At 39.3% G+C, this 20,560-nt stretch overlaps 1 protein-coding gene across 3 annotated transcripts in view; it reads left to right on the top strand.

The window, feature by feature from the left end:
* rxfp2a (relaxin family peptide receptor 2a) overlaps positions 1-18,779 on the top strand; it is a 38,490-nt gene extending 19,711 nt beyond the window's left edge. Inside the window, exons 8-20 of one of the 3 annotated variants that reach the window (XM_061055054.1) lie at positions 1,085-1,156; positions 3,561-3,635; positions 4,219-4,290; positions 7,208-7,279; positions 8,014-8,088; positions 10,716-10,787; positions 10,864-10,935; positions 11,038-11,267; positions 12,999-13,144; positions 13,965-14,060; positions 15,049-15,217; positions 15,681-15,899; positions 17,221-18,779. In XM_061055054.1, coding sequence (XP_060911037.1) covers positions 1,085-1,156; positions 3,561-3,635; positions 4,219-4,290; positions 7,208-7,279; positions 8,014-8,088; positions 10,716-10,787; positions 10,864-10,935; positions 11,038-11,267; positions 12,999-13,144; positions 13,965-14,060; positions 15,049-15,217; positions 15,681-15,899; positions 17,221-17,486 — 1,636 coding nt within the window. In that variant the 3' untranslated portion in view covers positions 17,487-18,779. Of the gene's footprint in view, positions 1-1,084; positions 1,157-3,560; positions 3,636-4,218; positions 4,291-7,207; positions 7,280-8,013; positions 8,089-10,715; positions 10,788-10,863; positions 11,268-12,998; positions 13,145-13,964; positions 14,061-15,048; positions 15,218-15,680; positions 15,900-17,220 lie in introns of all 3 variants that reach the window. The other 2 variants (XR_009675771.1, XM_061055053.1) reach the window with 2 other exon arrangements.
* Positions 18,780-20,560: the final 1,781 nt, after the last annotated feature.

Genomic DNA, 20,560 nt, shown 5'->3' with positions numbered 1-20,560 from the left:
AGAAAATACGTCGTCTCATGTCTCATTCAGCAGTAAGTAAACACTAAACTTGTAAAACATGTAAAAAAACAAAAACGTGACTATTTTACTTCTCACAACGGCCAACGACAAACTCACAGTATAAACTCCGCCATCGGTGATACGCTTTGAGCGTGGGCTAGTGCACTCAAGGAGTAGAGAACGAGCAGGGAGACAAGGAGGCATAATTGGTTCATCACATTGGTATCTCTTGGCAGACATTGGTCAAAGTTTTTACAGGCTTACAACTGCTACAGATGATGGATTTTCTTTGTTCCAACATGAGTTATTAATTTCTGTCAGGACCTAAAGACAATTTCAACCAAAATCTTAAAAAGTATATCTGCAGAAAATGACCAACCCTGCCTTTAAGTAAAAGTACTTATAAATAGCTTTGACCAGTTAAAGTCATGAATTTCTATTCCTAATTAATTAAGTGTAAGAATATGCGTATGTATATGCAGGGTCCGAAAATTTACTTTTTGACTCACCGGCCAAGGTGGCAGGTAGATGAAAAAATTTGCCGGCCAAACATATTTTTTTACCGGCCAAAATAACAAATTTTGTTTTTGTGTCCTATACATATCTGTTACAGTACATTTAATTGAGAAGGCATTATGTTTTGTTTAATCAATAATACATTTAAGTCACAGATTCAATCGATTCGATGTCATCTGATCAGGAAATTGAGAAATTGAAAAAATATATATTTGCTGGCCTTTATTTTTTTCTTAATGTATTATTTGTAGGCAGTAGTTCCCCCCCCCCAAAAAAGCCCTTTCTTACTCTGTTTTATGTAAAGTTTTCAAGCTAACATTAACAACTCATTCAAACATTCTCACAACTTCCTGGTTTTCTCCTGAGAGGGGGCGGGGCAAAAGTGTGAGAGTGGCCTAAGCACCTGCTTAATACTCTTGGGTACAAGAGAGTGGTCTTGATCATCTCATCTAATTCTAGCTAGGAAAGTGAAGCCCCCCCCCCCAAGAGGTTGAATATTATGCAAAACGAAGATGAAACAAGTTTGGTCAAGGGATTGCTTAATATAAAAGTACTTGTTTTTTTCCAGGATGTTGGATCACAACCCAATGAGCATCTTGTCCCAGGATTCCTTCATTGGGCTCCAGTCTCTCATGTATCTGTGAGTTTCATCATTTTAACTCTGTTTTCAGGTTATCTGATTTCTGACATCTGAAAGTTTCACTTGTGTAAATATATCAAATTTATATAAAATATATAAAATATTAGAAATCAGCACCCACTGTTCAAGATTTTATTTAAAAAAAAAAACAAGTTACCCAATATAAATAAATAACCAGAGCGGTTAAAGAGATTCTATGAGTCATCTTATATTTGTGCACATTTAAAGTACACCCTCACAGTACAGTTTCAAGGTGTAAACCATGCTGCAGCTTTTGCATCATTTTCTTCTTTTATTTTTCCTCTAAACACTCTGAGAACATCAAGAGCTTTCATGCTTGTCAAATATCTGATTAGATTCACTCTGTGGGTTGATGTTGCTGAATTACACACCTCATTTCATGCACAGTCACGTCTTGGTGTTCTGACGGCCGTCATCAAGTTGAGTTTTGAGGGACTCGGTGGAAAAGTCTCTGAATGGATGTCAAAAGGTCTCCCCTGGCAATTTTTTGTTTTGTTCCTACACCAAAATGTAAAGTGTTTATAATCAGGCAGAGTATACGCAGGTGGAGCTTAACAGAGAAAAAGAAGAACTATTAAACTATAAAATAAAAAGTTCAAATGAGCAATAGGCAGTCTGTCTATGTCTCTACTTGTTATTCTCTCTTTATCCTTAGCTGTCATCTCTTTCCACCTCCTCATCCATTCCTTCAGTTAACTAAAGTTCTCTCTGTCTTTTCTGGAAGCTGTCCACAACAGATATCCATTTCAGTAAATTACCTTCTAATGTGCATGTAATGGGGCTATAGCCTTTTAAATCAGCTCTCGCTCTTATTGTCTCTGTTGCACCTCCCATGATTGATTTTGAGAGAGAAACGTCTCCTTTGGTTTCTCCCTTCATCCTTGGAATCTGAGGAGGGCTCCCTGTCTCCACTCTCTGCTTCTTTCCCCTCACATCTGTCCGAAGTGTGGCCACCCAGAATATCAGAGACTCTTTCGAATGCGACAAAAACTGCAGGAGATCCAAATGTGTTGACTATTCTGTAACGTCTCTGTGGCTCAGGAGATTAAACTCAATATATCAGAATGGTTTCATGTTCTACAACTAGATCATGTACTTCGTTTTAATGACCACCATTTTTTGGAAAGCAGGGCTTGCCCCAGGCTGTTATCAGCAGGGGTGGAGGGCTGCTGACGCGGACTGGGGACATCGTTGGGCGGTGGAAGGAATACTTTGAGGAACTCCTGAACCCAGACAACACGTCCTTCTGAAGAGGAGGCAGAGTCTGAAGATCTGGGGGAAGCCTTACCACTTACCTTGGCAGAGGTCACTGAGGCAGTTAGAAAGCTCCTCAGTGGCGCCAGGTGTGGATGAGATTCGCCCTGAGATGCTAAAGGCTCTGGACATTGTTGGGCTGTCTTGGCTGACACGCCTCTTCAGTGTCGCGTGGAAATCTGGGACAGTGCCTGTGGAGTGGCAGACCGGTGTGGTGGTTCCCATTTACAAAAAGGGGGACCGGAGGGTGTGCTCCAATTATCGGGGTGTCACATTTTTTTCAGCCTTCCCGGGAAAAGTTTACTCTAGGGTGCTGGAAAGGAGGCTCTGGCCGATTGTCGAACCTCGGATGCTGGAGGAACGATGTGGATTCCACACGTGGGACAGTGGACCAGCTCTTTACCCTCGCAGGGCTTCTTGGGGGGGCATGGGAATTTACCCATCCAGTCTACATGTGTTTTGTGGATTTGGAGAAGGCTTTTGACCGTGTCCCTCGGGGGATCATGTGGGGGGGGTACTGCAGAAATATGGGGTCCAGGGGCTGTTGGTACGAGCCATCCGGTCCCTGTATGACCAAAGTGGGAGCAGTGTCCGCATCCTCGGCACAAAGTCAGACACGTTCCCAGTGCGTGTTGGCCTCCGCCAGGGTTGCCCCTTGTCACCGGTCCTGTTTGTGATCTTCATCAGCTCCTACATTCTAGGGGGAGCTCGGGGTAGAGCCGCTGCTCCTTCGCATCGAAAGGAGCCAGTTGAGGTGGTTTGGGCATCTGTTAAGGATGCCTCCTGGACGTCTCCCTTTAGAGGTTTTCCAGGCATGCCCAACTGGGAGGAGACCTCGGGGGGCAGACCCAGAATACGCTGGAGGGATGATATATCCCGTCTAGCCTGGGAACGCCTCGGAATCCCACAGGAGGAGCTGGAAAACTTTGCTGGGGAGAGGGAAGTCTGGGCTGACTTATTGCGACTGCTGCCGACCTCGGCTAAGCGGAAGAAAATGGATGGATGAATGGATCAATTGTGTTTGTCTTTCCCTTAAATTGCTTCATCGCTGTATCTGTACATTTCTTTTTTTAGGTAATTGTTTATGTGTCTGTTTTTTTAATGACATTTAGTTTCTTTCTCTCATCAGGTCCATGGTCGACACCTTATTGCAACAGCTTCCTCACCCGAGCTTCTGTCAACACATGCCTGCTTTGGACTGGCTGTGAGTCTGCTCTGACAGTGTACTTGTGTGTGTGCAGGTGTGTAGTGAATAAGTGTGATTAAGCAGACAGATGTGCGTGTGATTTTGCTTGTGCGTGTGCGTGTGGGGAAAACAAGGAGGCAGGTCAACTGAGGTGACAGAGGACTTAGTAGCGGACAATATGAGATTCAGACGAGTGGTCCTCATGTTCTACTTCAACCTGATGTGAAGTGTCAGTCTCAGTTTATGTCACTGCTGGCAGTCGCGTCAATAAACTATTTTTAGCCAGCAAGTGCATACTGGAGAGGTCGTGCCGGATCATTCTAACAATGACCTCTTGCTATCTGTTATGACTTTAAGCTGCGTTCTTGTTGTGAGCACTAACATCCACTCCTTTAAATTCCAAAACAAACTTTAGCTGTCACTATATTTTTGTTATTTTCTCACAGTTTTCATTCAAGTCAAATGACATATATTTAGTTCTTTTGTATTCTCATGAAACTCGTAGATAAGTAACCACCATGTGACCACAACATTTGCTTCTATGTCTTGTTAAAGTCGTTGCACGCTCAGTTCTTTCTTTCTTTTTTTTTTTTGCTCTCAGGGATCTTGAGGGAAACCAGATTCAAAACCTCAACTTCTCCATTCTAAAGACCTGCAGCAAGCTCGAGGTTCTGTGAGTATCCCGCTCTGAAATGTAATAAAAGCCAGATGTTTCTTGAGACCCATTCCTTTTTCTTTTTTTTTAAGTTAACAAAAGTCACAATCTTTTCATTATTTCATGCATTGCTGGCAGTTGGACTCAGTTTAACTGTAAAGGACAGAAAGTTAACCTCAGACTTTGTTGAAAGTTAGTTTTCAGTTCAGATTTTCTACCCCCCCCCCTCTCTCTCTCTCTCTCTCGCTCTCTCTCTCTCTCTCTCTCTATCTCTCTTCCACTAAAGCAGACACCAGACACACTTGTCCACTTTTATTCATTTTCATCTAAAAGTAAGTATTTTAAAAGAAAATTAGGACTGAAAGAATTTCAATAAGTACAATTACTTAAAAAGTCACGATTCATTCTATATCATGAATTATTTCAAAGCAGTGACCTAACAAGTGATGAGAGACGGTCCAGTCAGCAGGGACTTGGTCAGAGCAGCTAACAGAGATGGAGCTCAGGGGAGGTAAGGCTGAGCTGTAAAAAGGAACACAATCACTTTAAAGTGCAGAGAGAGAACAATAGTACGAGTTGGTGTTAATGCAGCAGCTTCTGAACTTTTGAAGGTGGAGATGTTTTCCCCAGAGGTCCAGAGTGAGGGAAATCTTGGTCATCAAAGTGTTCATAATGAATGCATTAGTCAAGTTTTTTTTAGTTCCTCAAATGAAAAAGGAAGCTCATTTTTAATACTACTCCTCAACATGACACATTAAATATCAAAGGTGAAGTCAGATTTTTTAAATTCAACCAAAATTATAGTCTTTAAACCAAATGTGACTAGAATAGAGAAGAAGAATCAACCAGAGACTGTTAACAGTGACACAAGGAACAAGTAAGAAGTTCATTTGGAACCATGCAGCGAAGAGAAAGTACAAAGCTGATCTTCTTTATGTCTAAAAAGCAGATTTCTCAAAACTTGTGATAAAGGCTGAATCCCCAAAAATCTGACCTTTACTTCTCAGTAGAAGTGTAAGAATGCAGAAAAGTCTGCAAAGCTCGAGGACGATCCATCCACACTAACAATTCATTCAGTCCACAAAAATAATCTGCAGACTTTCTTCAGACTTCCATAGGCTGCTTGTATTGTGAGCCTTACCCGACTCCACAAGATTTAATAACCCACATATTCACTTTCAAACGTTGGATTTTCACATTTTCTCTAGAAATATAAATGAAGCGCTTTTAAAGAGTATGTAAAACATTTACTTTATAGCTTAACTTTAATCCTGTAAGCTCCATTAATCACAGTTTTTTCTGTCCAGTCTGTTACTTCTACAAGTCATAGTGAAGAATTAAACAGACATGAATACAGTCTACCAGTGATTAATGGAGCCCTGCAGTCCTGCTCAGCCTGACGTGATGAAACAGAACACATCACAGTGCTGTCTGTAAAGACTCTACAAGATCATCATTAGAAGGACCGGTGTCCACCGTCCGCCATTGTGTGTTGGAGTGTTTGATTCAGCTAAGGAGAGCCCTACTCAACTTACTTCTCAGTCAATTGAATTCTGTTTTTTTTTTTTTGGGGGGGGGGGGTTTAAGAAAAGCGTGACTGTATGGTTTTGATCCTTTTGTAAAGCTGTCTTATAGGAATAGCTTACCGGAATCGTCCCATTTTTAGGGTGCAGGGGTCAAGTTTTTTAGTTTTTTAGTTTTTTTTTTTAATCTTGAACATTTTTTGTCCGGTTGTCATTGTCTGCAAACACAAACTAGGAGGGTAGGAATTTTCTCTGTCTTCTTCTATTTTCTAATTACGGTGGATAAGCAATCCAAAAGACAATTTCCTAAGAGCAGCTTGAGTTGAGCAAACAAGGGGAGGGGTAAAAAGGCAGACAGTGAAATCTTGGCACAGGGTTTGTTGGCAAGTTTTGCCCAAATAGTCAATCAAAAGAAATGAAATGTTATTAAAGTAACGTCACTTATTAAATAAAAACACAGTTCACTTTCTAAAATAAGGCAGGGCATCAAGTGGCCATACATTTTTTTTTTACTCCTTTCTTCAACTTAACCAGTAAATTCTGTTTGTTGTCTCAAGACCTCGACCTATTTTTCTTGTTATCTCAAAATAACATAATTTTGTTTTTTCACAGGAAATCCAACGTTTTAATCTTGAGTTAACAAGATAAAGAAGTCGAGGTATCAGGAACATAAACATAAATTACTTGTTATCATGGGAAAACCAAGTAAATAAGTCGTACGATGCATGTCCACGCAGGGCTTCTGTCGGAAGAAGACCCAAATCTGGTTGTATTTTTCCTTTCATACTGCTGTTAGTTGTTTTTATAAATCTACTGTAACAGGTCTGTGGGTACTCGCCTCACTGTACCTCTTTAATTATGTTTGATTACGTTTTAAGGTAAACCTTTTGACTCTACATTTCTAATTATTTGTGTCGTGTATTTGCACTATGTTCCGTTGAACAAGAATTTGTGATCATTATTGAAATGACAGAAAAGGAAAGTAAGCAACAACAAAAAACACTCATTTCACACACCTAACTCGTTCAGAATGAGAGTAAATATGTGCAGCGTGTCAATCTAGCTTCACTTTTCTGTCAGGTGTCACGTTAAATCTTTTTGGTTTATGAGTGAAAGCGTATAGGATAGACTTTGCTTCACCAGCATCCACTCTGTGTTAATTTGTATTCCTTACCAGCATGGGTATGAATCGTATGAATTAGTAAATGTATACGAGCAAGAGAAGTTTCCAAAGATTTTTAAACCGCACAGAAACTTTGCTGCAGCATAGAAGGAGCATTGTGGGAATCTACAGGGAAATGTACAGATTCTAAAAGAGATGAGATTGAATCAGGGTCCCAGCTGGAGTCGACCACAGGAGACTGAAGACCATAAGGCACATCGGTGTCTGACAGCAGCTCTGTTGTGTTCAGGTTACTGATGGACAACAGGATCAGAAGAGTTCCTGAAAACACCTTCCAGTCTCTGTGGAAACTGGCTGAACTGTGAGTCTTGATCATTCTGTTTGCTTCAATCAGTTCTCTTTCGTGGAATAATTCTGAGAGTAGATAGGTGGAATCCATCACTGGGCTTCAGTGGAGACTTTAAAAAAAATCTGTTTTTCGGTTCTTTCCTGTTCAGGTGGTGATGGGGTTTCTTGAACTTTTCTAGAACTACAAAAGCAGATCAAAACTTACCAGAGTTCATTACAGGTTTCAAAGATACAATAAATTGTTGAGATTAAAATGAAAGCAATCAAATTACTAATTGAATTCAATATTAAATGATAAACATGATACATCAGGAAGCATGAAAGAATTCCCTCAAGTTCGTAAAAAAAATACATGTGAAAGGTTTTTCTGAAATGCATGTCATGGATGATGAGAAAAGCAACGTTTTGTTTATTAAAAAAAAGAAAACACAGGAAAGAAAATCAACAGCTTTAGAAAGATTGACAGTGGGGAAATTAGTTTCAGTTTTTATACAATAAGATCTTCTAGACACGAAGAACAAGATGAAATAGGTTGGTCATTTGAAGTTCAGTATCTGTCTGTTGATTTGATTAGTAGTTCTTCATACTTTCTGTCTTCAGGAATGAACTGAAAATACGTACATGCATGTTAGATTTCAAAAAGAATTTGCATGTTAGACAAAGGGATTTATTTTGTCTAGGATTATCACCGTCATTTCTCTCATTCTGAATTCTCTCTCTTTCGAATTCTCTCTCTTTCGTGTTTAGGAATCTGTCCAGCAACAGGATTAAGGAGCTTCCCAAAAACACCTTCAAGAGCCTCTCTAAGTCGCTCCTTAAACTGTGAGTAACTGATAGTCTGGCAGTGAGCGCTGTGCGTCCTCATGTGAGGATTAGAGCAGGAGATCATGGTGAAGTGGAGTATATTCACTTTAAAGGATGGCTGAGGGGATTGTTTTTTAGGTTGGAATCAGAGAAGACAACTTTATCTCACTAATAATGCCTCTCAGTAGAAAGACACTAAAAATGTACGGGAGTATTTTGCTGAACAATGAAGTATTTTTGTGGAGAAGTTAGTGTAGACTTCTGGCGGTGGCATATTTACAGTTTTTTAAAGCTGTCATTATACAGATGTTGCATGTAATAGGCTTATGTAGCTGGTATTGACTTTACTTTTTTCCTTCTATGCTACCAAAGGACAACTTTGCACTCTTTACTCACTAAATTTGTCCGACAGGTAGACACGTTATACCTCACAATATCGGCCAATAAAATCTGATTAGCTCCATTGCACTCAGCAAAATTCTGTGCACAAACATTTGCACGACTATTAAAATGTAAATAATATACATATTGTTTCATCAGTAAGAAAGGGGGATTTTCAGCAATGATTACAAGAGTGCTTAAACTCTAGAAAACTTTCAGCACATTTAATTTTGTGTAATCTTTAAAGCAACAGACCAAGACATGCCCAAGACATTTAGAGATCGAGACAAGACCAATACCATGAATATCAAAGAATAAACATCACAATTATTTACCTGACAAGTCCAGTTAAACTGTTGCTCTGTCCTCAAAGCATGTTAGGAACCAAATATCATATTCTTTGTTTTTACATGTTTAACCAAAGCATGTTTTTCCCAAAAACCCATTCAGAAACCAGCATCAATTCTTCCTGAAGCATTTCGTTTTGCTCTTTTCTGCAGAGACATATAATGTCCAATCACCCTGCTGTCTCCTTTAATGACTTTGCCTCTTGTGAGACCCATTTGAATACAGACCATTCGATTTTTCATCTGCAGGAGATGGCAAAGTGTAACTAACAACACAATGATAGCTCGTTTCCTTTTGCGCTCACTGATGTGCAATAATTTGGGCCAGTGCAAAAGTTAAAAATGCAGCCAAGAACACATTTCAAAGGTCCACTACCATTCCAGTGGAAACCGCTGTAGGACACTGAATAGTAGTTACAAAGCACTGCACACATTAAAACATTATATGGTTTCAGATTATGAGCTACCAGTGAGAAACAAAATTACATTTGAAATCACCATAACTATACAATTCATGTGAGCGAATGGTAATTTGTCTCAGTCAGAATAGACCTCTGATGTCACTCTCTCTTTTGCTTTTATGCTATGACTTGTTTAAATGTCTGTGTACATCCAGAGGGAACACAAAGGGGCACACATTTAGATATTTGATGCCTCCATGTTTAAGCCTTTTTTTATTTAATTGTCCCTCATTTTGACTATTCAAGTTTTCCTGCAAAGTTGACTCACACCAAGTTTTCTTTCGTGTTACTTTACAGTTTGAGAGAAACACAAAGCTGCTTGTTAAAAGCTGTTTACATGAAATGAGGGGGCGGGACTGTCACACCTCCAGTCAGAGTGCTGCTCCATAAACAATGTAAACATAAAGTTAATTAGCTCCAAACTGTCTGCTCATTAGTGGAGAGCCTCAAGCTATGGAAAACAATTATACTCAGTGAACTACATGTCAGGGATGTATTTTTTTCTCTTTTCTAGTTAAAATCGACTCAGACATCCGTTTTTCACCCCAACATTGACCAAGCTTTACAGACAAATCACTTAAACCGTTTGCCATTTTGTGTTTTTCTTTGTTTGTCCAGCTTGTATATTAGGCTTAAGAGTAATTAGTGTGTTGGTTTGTGGTTTGCGAGGTAACAACTGTGCTGCTGTCTGTTCCAGTTTGCTCTGGAATTTCAGAGGAGGAGTAAAGTACCTTATCAATCTGCCAAACTCATCAAAGGACTAAATTAAATGATTAATTTCACCATCACATTAACACCTCTGCTGACATCTCTGAGACAGAATGCATGGTACAAACTTTGTCTCAAGGTCAATAAAAACTTTGATTATTCATTATTTTTTTAAATATCTCTCTTTGTGATAAAAGAGCTGCACAGAAAACACATGCAGTCCAAGTTTTCTTTATTGATCAATAAATCCTTTTACAGTTTTAATGGCAGCAGGAGTTAAATCGTTCTAGTCTCACTTTGAGATTCTTCTGAAATAATGTTTTACCTGTTTTATAGATTTGTTGAATTCCAAAATTTGATGTGATACAGTACATTAGTTCGGTTGTAACAGAGTAACTCAGCATGCACATTTCTTCACACATGAAAAGAAACTGCAGGGATAACACTTAACAGCTAGTCAAAGTATACCTCTTAAGAAATACACAGCAATGCCAAAACATGCATAAAATACAGCATGCTATAGGTTCAGTAGGTAGTACTCTATTTAAAGTGGGACATAGAGCTATAAGATAGTTACATTTGTGAAGAATAAAATATATACAGAATTCTGATCCGCTGCAAAGTACAATTGAACAAATGTTGATAGCTGTGGGAACAAAATGAATCTGGATTCTACTCTCATTTAGCTGCATGTTCCATTTCACCAGAGCGCACCTAATTGACTTTGTCATCTGTTTCTTTTTTGTAGAAATATTTCCCACAACTCTCTTCTCCGCATTGACCCCAGCCTCTTCAGCCATCTGACACATCTTCAGTCTCTGTGAGTTCAAACACACTCAGTAAATCTGCTCTCTGCAGACTGTGCGGTTGTGAAATGAGCGCTGTGTTTTCTCCAGGGCGCTGGAGGGGATAGAGATCCCAGCTATCCAGACCAAAATGTTCCTGCCCATGAAGAACCTCTCCCACATGTACGTACAGTCCCCTTTGTGTTATTGTTTGTCAAACACTGTCGACCTTCTTCCCTCTGCTAGCACCCCTCTTTTGTATTTGTACCTTCCTGTCTCCACCAGCTACTTTGAGAAGTTCCAGTACTGCTCCTACGCTCCTCATGTCAGGTCATGTAAGCCCAACACAGATGGCATCTCATCCTTTGAAGACTTGCTGGCTAACATGGTGCTGCGGGTGTCTGTCTGGGTCATGGCATTCATTACCTGCTTCGGTAACCTCTTAGTCATCGGCATGAGGTCACTGATACGAGCCGAGAACAACCTGCATGCTGTCTGCATCAAAGTCCTCTGTTGTGAGTGCTCACACACTATACTCTGTAATGTTATATGCAATATGATCAAGGTATCATTTAAGGATAGAAAGATAAACATCAACTTAACAAAAACTATATCAAAATGTCCTTACCTTGTGATTGGACCTCTTAAGAAAACAGGAAGCTGATTTTTGTTTGGTTTTTTTCAGATTATTTTAGGAGGCTTTTTTCTATGCTTTTATTTTAGTGGATGGTAGAAAGTGTTGGAAACAAGGATAAAAAAAAAAAAAAAAAGAGGGGAATGACATGCAGTGCAGAGGGCCAGAGGCGAACCCCGGCCACTCGCTTTGAGGACGATAGCTTCTGTACATGGGGTGTGTGACCGCTGGGCTATCTGGCTTCTTATCTAATGGGTTTTAAGGGCAATCAAATGGCTGTTGTTAGAACATATTTGAATCAATTTGGAATCAGGCTCTAGCTAAAGAAAAAGCCTTTTTGGAGCTGTTAATGGTATAATCTGTTACATTATAGTCAAGCCTGGGAATAACAAATGGACATACTGTATTAGGATATCTAAGTCAAACTATTAAAACTGCTTGATTAACCAAAACTTTGTGGCGTCTGGTAAGAATGCGTGTATAATATGCAGTTGCTCATAATATGCAGTGAATAGAGGCAGTTGCTGGGATTTGCTAACACAAGATTTCAATTTTGATACTAAAAAGAAAATTGCACAAACACAGCGGGCTAAATTCAAGACGTGAGAAAAACCTCCAATACCAGAAGTCCTGTAAAATATTAATAAAAACTTGAAATGTCCTACATAACAAAAGAAAAAGGATGATCAAAGATCTGACATGTGAGCTGAAGCAGCGCCTATCACTGGAATAAATACTTCTCTTTGGTCATTTGAATGACTAGCTCATGGAGATGAAGGTTCATCTTTAGCTTCCTACTACTCATTTATATGCTTTGTGATTTTTATACAGTATGGGGACATGTGTTAGTAAAGTAAATCACCTTGTTTTAATAGAGTAGTTTGAAATCATTGGTCATGTGGACAATGTGGATAATATAAACACTGAACAGCAGGTCAACAGCTGTGTTCTGGAGAGAGCTTTAGTGGCATTAGCGGTTCATATTATTTTGCATAAATTGAAAAAGCATCCAGATCAGATCAATAACATTTTGTAGCGGCGCCATTATTCTTACAATGAATGTAATTCCTACATTTTTCATCAGTCTGAACACATTGTTGTCAGCTGTGTAAACAGTTTATATATTTGAAAAAAGTATAAAGTGGAACACATCTGATAATAAAGATGTAACATCAAACAGAACACGCAAATGATCCAGCAGTGAAGCAAATGCATGGTAATTATATGCATGTAAAATCCCCAAAACCTGAGTGAGATGCATCGTTTCATTTTATAATATGTGTGAGATTGATCTCCATATTTAAAAATTCGGCTTCAAAGAGAAGATGTTGAACCTCAAAGCAACCACATCGATTTACATTTTGGCTTATCTAGGCCGTTGTTCACAATTTGTTTCTTTTCTACTTTTTTATCTTCTTCATTTGTATTGCCAGTCAGAACCTCTGTCTCTAGTTCTCTGGGCTCAGCTTATTGAAATGATTTAACCAGACTTCACTGCCTTTTAAATAAGGTTTACTAAAAGAGAAAAATGTTGGGGTACCAGCAGGTGATGAGTGAACTCCTCACTGATCACCTCTCTCTGTTGATGTCACTGTCATCTCTTATCGTTCAGGTGCAGACTGCCTCATGGGTGTGTATCTCTTTTTCGTGGGAGTGTTTGATGTGAAGTTCCGGGGGCAGTACAATCGTAACGCTCTGCTGTGGATGGAGAGCGTGGAGTGTCGGACCATTGGATTCCTGGCCATGCTATCATCAGAGGTAATTACTATCGATTAACATCCACACATACACACCAGTATTTAGACAGACAGATAAGCTGTTGGTGTTTGGTGAAAACTGAGGACACAATGAAGTGTGCGCTTCATTTCACATCCGAGATGTCTCTTTTTGTTTTTAAGCTTCCACACTCGGATTCTGCTAAAGCTGCTTCTTCACTGATCCCCTCTCAGCTGCTGCTTTCAGCCCTTTTCCAGCCTGTTATCCACTTGCTTCGTAATCTCTAATACGAGTTTTCCCTTGGGAGAATTTAATAATCTATTTCTCTTATCGTCAACTGCTTTTGATAGCCTGCATGATATGCTCTTGTGTGCCTGCAGAAAGTGAACCTTTAGCGGTCAGTGCATTCTAAATTTAACACCGTATGCTTCACTTTTCTGTCTGAATGAATCTGTTTACTGGCGTTGTTGCTCTCTGACTGACACAAAAGACTGTAGGACTTAATACGAGTTCTATCTTTCTCCCAGATTTAAAGTGTGTGAGCTCACTGGGAATATTTTTCTGTATTGTGGCATGAGGTTCTATTAAATAAAATAGCAGACTGCAGTGTCTACATGAATGTGACTGATAGTAGACTCACAGAATCTTGTGCAACATTGATGAAGAAAACTGTTTCTAAAACTCCCACAAGTTCCTGGAACAAGTGACAAAAGTGAAACAGACTAATGTTACTGGATTCTTTTTTTCAGCCTCAAATGTCAAGCCTGCTAGTTCCAACCCTTTACCAGCTTATAGTTACAACAATGTCTGTTAATGATAGAGTAGAAAATGTTTGTTTAAATTGGTTTTTTTTTTCATTAAGGTGTCCGTCCTTCTTCTGACCTACCTGACTCTGGAGAAGTTTCTGGTCATTGTTTTTCCCTTCAGCAATCTGCGCCCAGGCAAACTTCAGACTGGGGTGAGCTACACTGTTAGGAGAGCAAAGAAAGATTCTGCTGAATCATCTATTTTTGTCATTCATTAGATTAATTTGAATTTGCTATTTTATTCAGGGAATCTCTTGAACAATCTCTGATTTTTCTTACTTCCTTTTCAGTTGTTAATAATCATAAGACGACATAGTATGAACACATTGGACATCATTGTGTTTTTTCTTTACAAAGCAGCTGCATAATGCATTTAATGTTTTGCACAACACTCAGTCATTGTATAAAGTAGGAAGACTCTTTGTCCTTTGCTTTAGCCATATTTAAAAAAAGACACAATAAATTAAATTACAGCAAGGTAGAGCCATGAATGTGTTCAATGTTTGAAGGTGAAACATTTTAGCTTTGCAAACGAAACCACAGAAACCCGCTTCCTCTCCAGTAACCTTGTGTACAAAAACATCTAATTAGGGATTCTCAATATAGATCGAGATCAAAGATCAGAAAAGACTCATCAAACAAGTGATTATATTTTGACATTTGCACCTTTTAGTAAACAACACATCTCAGAGTATTTCTTCCCTTCACTAGAGTTCAGCTCAACTTCTTAAAAGTGCTGTGTTGAAGAACTTGACTAACAGCAGCACCATACAATAATACATACAGTAATACAGTAATACATTTGGCAGAACTTCCCAATCTCTGCCCAGAAACATCCAATCAGATACATGGAGCTGTGAACTCTGCACTTCTGACCTTCTCACTATTATTCTGCTGATAAACTCTTGCCAAGGCCTCTTGCTGACACAGGACCCTCTACAACATTGACCTTTTCTTTAACGTCTAATTGTTGTGTTTTTATTTTTTTTGAAGGATTCATTAGTACTAAATAAACACTTAGTGTAAGCTGTGTTGAAGTAAATGACACTGAACGTGTGAAAATCGAATGACTTTCACTTTGGGCTAGGGAAAATGCTTTTCCAGAAATCCTAAGCTTCATGTTTGTTGTCCTGCTGTCAGGTGGTCCTGGCCTCTATCTGGCTGCTCGGGTTCATTATTGCTGCTGTGCCCCTCATGAACGAAGACTTGTTTGGAAACTACTACGGCCGAAATGGAGTGTGCTTTCCTCTGCACTCTGACAGGCAGGAAAAAGCTACCGCCAGAGGATATTCAACAGGGATTTTTCTGGGTAAATTAAATCTAAAAAAATCTTGCAAAGGCATTTTTCCGTGAAAACTGCTTTAAGCAATAAACTAAAAAATATGTCATCTAAATGCAAACTCAGATGAGCGTCTCTGATACATCAAAAGATATAACCTTGTATAAATGAACACAGATTGCAAGATAGTGCTTCTGTTCTTTTCATTTAAAAGGGTATTGAGGATGAGCTTAACTTTCCTTATTGGGGGAAATATACTCATTACAGCAGCTCAGGAGAAACGTTTGCACTTTGCAGAGTTTGCAGAGTACAGTTGTTACAAACAACAGGTACAACATAATAAACAATAAATGTGCTACTATTAATGATAATAATCAAATAGCCATATACACAATACACACCTTTTACTTAAATACACAGACATAAGTTCAAAGGACTTGTGCTTCTTCCACCACTGCCTCTAAGTGTGTGAATAGCATGTTCATTTCTTTAGGGCTAAACCTGGTGGCATTCCTGGTGATCGTCTTCTCCTACTCCAGCATGTTCTACTCCATCTATAAAACCGGCATCAACGCCACAGACCTGAGGAGCAGACTGCACAGAGACGTGGCCGTGGCCAACAGGTTTTTCTTCATCGTGTTCTCTGACGCCCTCTGCTGGATTCCCATATTTTTGGTGAAAGTCCTCTCATTATTGGAGGTGGAGATACCTGGTGAGGAGAAAATTAAGTTTTAGTATGTTCGAACCCTTACTACCGCAAAACTTGAATTAATAGTCTGGGCTTTGTGAGAGAAATGTCTTCCAAAAATAAGAGAATTGCTAGTTCTCAAAAGAAATACGAACATGATGCGATATGATTCAGGAAACCTTTAAGACGTGATCGCGGAGAGAAAACATTGGCCATGTTTTCCCTCCTGACAGTCAGCTTACACTGCTTCTTAAATACAGAAAACCCTATTAAAGTCCAAATCAAAAAATATTAACAACAATAGAACAATAGCAAAACATCATCCTAAAAGGCAATCACACCTCTCTTAAAGACGGTAATCAGCAGTTAGTAGGTGATAAAGAGGATAATTCAGGAAAGCATCATCTGCTCTTAATTACTCCTGTTCTAAAAATGTATTTGCCAAAATTCCCTTACTCTCTCTTTTGACACAAAGTGTGATCACAGTAATTTTGGAAAACTTACAGAGGTTACTTAATGAATTTCTACAAAGTTTTATAAAACTACAATCAAAACACAACACGAGTTAAGATATTACATTGGTGATATTCAAGTTGTCAGGGATGAAGGTAACACATGTTCGCCTTTTAAGTTAAATAAAATCATCAGACAACACATCAGCATTAAGTCCCCAAGGTTTTCAATCATTATGCTAACAATTGTCTTTTCTACATGGTCAGCTGCTCTATTTTAATGTCATCTTTTTCTGGGGTCTCCTGACCCTGCGGGGTTGGCATTCCAATGCGACTTCTGCCCTCTGAATCGCCTTGCGCCCTTGATGATAACAGTTTTTCACCACGATGTTATAGTGATATTCCTCCTTCACAACCCTTTGATTAAACCGTCTTCTTTCTGGTTAAAGAGGCACCAGATACGTAGACCTACAGTATCAAATGACCCTGCCTTGATTTGGGACAGGCGTCAAGACGAGGCGGGCCTTTAGTTATTTTAAAACAAAACTTGTGTGTAGCAAAGATAGGAAAGACTATAAAATTGTATATTTACAACAGAAAGAATATCTAACTGTGGAAACAATAAGGATATAGATGAACAAATTAAATTACAAATCACTTATTTGATCTTGCTTTGTAAGACAGCCCATCCATACCAACCTGCTTCACTTGTTTATGTGTTTTTAAATTGCAAACTAATCATCACTTAAAACATAGGGGCCTCTCAATGAGGCCTGCCTGTATTTGTGAAAACGTAAAGCAACACCAGTTTTAATGTATATGGAAAAGCAGAATAAAAACAACCATACATCTCTTCACATCCAAATATCGACTTTTCTCCTTCTCTCTTTCAGGCACCATCTCCAGCTGGGTTGTCATTTTCATCCTTCCCATTAACAGCGCCTTGAACCCCATCCTGTACACGTTGACGACCAGCTTCTTCAGAGAGCAGGTGGAACTCTTACTCTGTCGTTGGCAGAGGAGACACAACTTGAAAAAAGACCGTAAAAGCCTCACCTCCTCCACCATCTTCATGGAGACACCGAGGGCTCCTTCATACCAGCCGTCAGCCTACATCCAGCAGGCATCACTGACCGGGCCAGACCCTCGTTACGCCTGAGGGAGGAAGGAACTTTACCTGGCAAACAAACGGGTCAGGCACCTACAGCTGGAGGCCTTTAACATGTTCAAATGAGACAGGACTGTGTGTTAAGAAGTTTACACTTTTATCATCCCACAAATAAAAACAGTGATCACCTTGGGGGTCTTGCTCAAAGTCAAATAAACTTGTGGACACAATGAGCACTGGATCGAAGCCCCAGCCTCATGATTGGTGGAAGACTCTTTGCACTACTTACAGTCTACCCTGATGTGATGCTAAACAGACTGCACTAAGGAATGCAAAAAAAAAAAGAAATAAGACTTGCACTTCATAAAATCCAGAACTCAAACATGATAAGAAAATAATAATACTGACATGATACAAAACAAGAAGTCAATTAAAGGAAGAATGTGCGTCATGAATAAAGCAGAAATCAAGTACATACTATGTAAATATCTCTCTGAGTCATGACTGTCTGCAATGAGTGAGAAGCGTGAGTCCTGCTGACTGTGTTGTTGACAGAGTCATGTTTACATCATGTTTACATGGACGAGGTGGCCAGCTTCTCCCCCTGCGTATAAAAGCTGTTTTAGTCAAGGACTAGAGAAATAACATACTCACTGGCTGCTCAAGGGCGACATCTACTGGATCAAAAAGTCGCTCATTCTTCCTTTAACAATTGTATTTGCTTTCATTGAATGCCCACAAAAACCAAATTAATATTTCAATTTAAGTGCCAAAATCCTCAAAAAATAGGACCTAATATTGCAGATAATACACCATTAAAGTTATGCATTTATTATGCTGACCAAATAATCCATAGCATTTATTATGCATCCCTCTGTACACCTGCTCTTTGTTGACTCATTTTGTCTTTTCAGTTCTTTCTTACTCCAGCCTTCATCAGGCTTTAAAACCTGACTCTTCCCTTCTTAAATACCCCTTTTAAATGGAAATGACTTGCAAATTTAAGGGAAGCATTAACATTTTTGCACAATGCGGATGTTATTGTTATATGTTTAAGAAACATAAACCTGCTGACAATGGGTGAAAAATGTAGAGAAACAGACCTAACCATCGACAATCACTGAATGTTTTTCATGAGTTATGTGTGGAAACTGATGCCATGCCATATTTTTTAGGTTTTTCATATCATCATTAAAATTGTACTCAATTGTCTGGTAGAAGACATCAATTCTTCTGCATGTACAAGTGCTCCTACTATTTTTTATCTGAACCTGTATGATAAATCATCTTCTTACTGAAAAGGTGCTCTATATAAAGCATTGATTGTATTGTTGTCACTGACGACATATGGACTGTCCTTGCTATTTTTTATTTATACTTTTTGATACTGATGTATTATATTCTTCTTTTGCTGCCTTTGACCCAAAGTGAAAGACAATCATCAATACTTGCATAGTGATGGAAAAAGAGAAGGTTGGACAGTTAAACGTTTGTACAAAAAAGTATTCCAAGCAGTGAAGCCCCCTGGGGATGAACAAAGAACCACGAGTTCCTATTATGCCTTAAAGATGTCCTTTAGTTTTTTCAAAATAATATTTGGTACAGAGGACTGGTGTGTTTATTTGTTTCTCCCGAGATTACTGCTAAATTGAAAAAAAAAAAAAAAAAGTACCTTTAAATGTACAAAACTGGCTATTCAAAGGCAGCATTTGTCTCAGCACACACATAAACACACAGTAAACAGTTATTTTCTCCAAATAAAAACAGCACCAAAGTCCGTCCCGCCACTCCCCCCGCTCCGGTCTCCCCCTTTTTTTTCACCATTAAGAAAATAAAGAAAAAATAATCTGACTTGGTCTCTGAGTTTTCTATTTATACTCTTGTCTTAATTGACTTCTATCACTGTGCAGGGCTGCAACATCTATTTGATTCCAGATAAAGCTTAACATTTTAGCATTCAACCCTTTATTTCCAAAGAGCTATCATAACCTTATCAGTGTACTTAGTTTAGGCTACTTAACACTGCCATATGATCATTTGAACATGGTGAATACAAATATTTTCATGCAGTATACTCTCAATGGATTATAATTTACTATGCGATTTTACAAGGTTCCTGATCAGAATCGTTTTTCATTGCCAAGTACATTTACACATACAAGGAATTTGTCATGTTGTTTTGGTTAACAAGGGAAATAAAGCAAAAAAGCAAATTATAAGTAAATACAAATATATATATAATAGAGTATAAGAAATATAAAGAGTTGCCTTTCAGGGGATTTAGGGGTTTAAAAATGCAAGCAAGGTCACTGCTTGGGACAGAAACGTTGACGTTGCGGTTAAAAGGCATGCGCAATAGCATCCTCCAGCTTTTTAATGAGATATTTTTTAATAAATGAATGCTGATGACTGTTTGTGCAGCTGCTTGGGGGTAAACATGCATAATTGTAATGCTGCAACGTGTCTTTCATTTTCTTCCACAGCTCTTTCAACACTTGATTTGACCGCACCTGCGGCGCTCAGCATCCTTCCCATAGCAGGTGTCCTGCCCTTGGACCGAGGTGCGCCCCTAGCAACCACGATGATAGACACGGCCACTGACCAATAGGAAACGTGCTTTGCCTCAGTTTCCCAGAACGTCGTCATTTGATTGGTTGCTAAGGGCGGGGCGCTGTCATCCCGAGGAGTAGGGCTGTCAGCCGGGGCGGCACGACTCCTGGAGGAGAGAGACGAGACGGATTGATGAAAACAAGTCATTAAATCACATAAAACAAAGGACCCGAGCCTGGAAATGATCCTGTAGTCGCCGAGGTCGACGCGGAAAAGGTACCGTTGAGATTGTAGTCGTATCACATCTGTTTTTGGTGGGGTTTAACGGTTCTGTGTGGACTACAAAGGCAGCCGTGCAATGTCTTGATGTACCATCGATATTACTACCACAGGGGCTCGTACTAGCTGGTTGGCTACCGAGTTAGCCACAGACATAGCTGGTTATAGTGGACGATACCCGTTAAATGAAAGAAAATGTGACTAGCATGCACACGAGTCCACGTTTCCCCCCGGTTGCTCTCAGACGACGAACAATGCCGCTTCGCTTTGTGAGGCACGTCGGCAACAGCAACAGT

This window comes from Labrus mixtus, chromosome 14 (assembly GCF_963584025.1).
Source record: "Labrus mixtus chromosome 14, fLabMix1.1, whole genome shotgun sequence".
NCBI classification, from domain to species: domain Eukaryota; kingdom Metazoa; phylum Chordata; class Actinopteri; order Labriformes; family Labridae; genus Labrus; species Labrus mixtus.
Note: the sequence above shows the minus strand (reverse complement) of the source record. Positions and strands in the feature narration are given on the sequence as shown.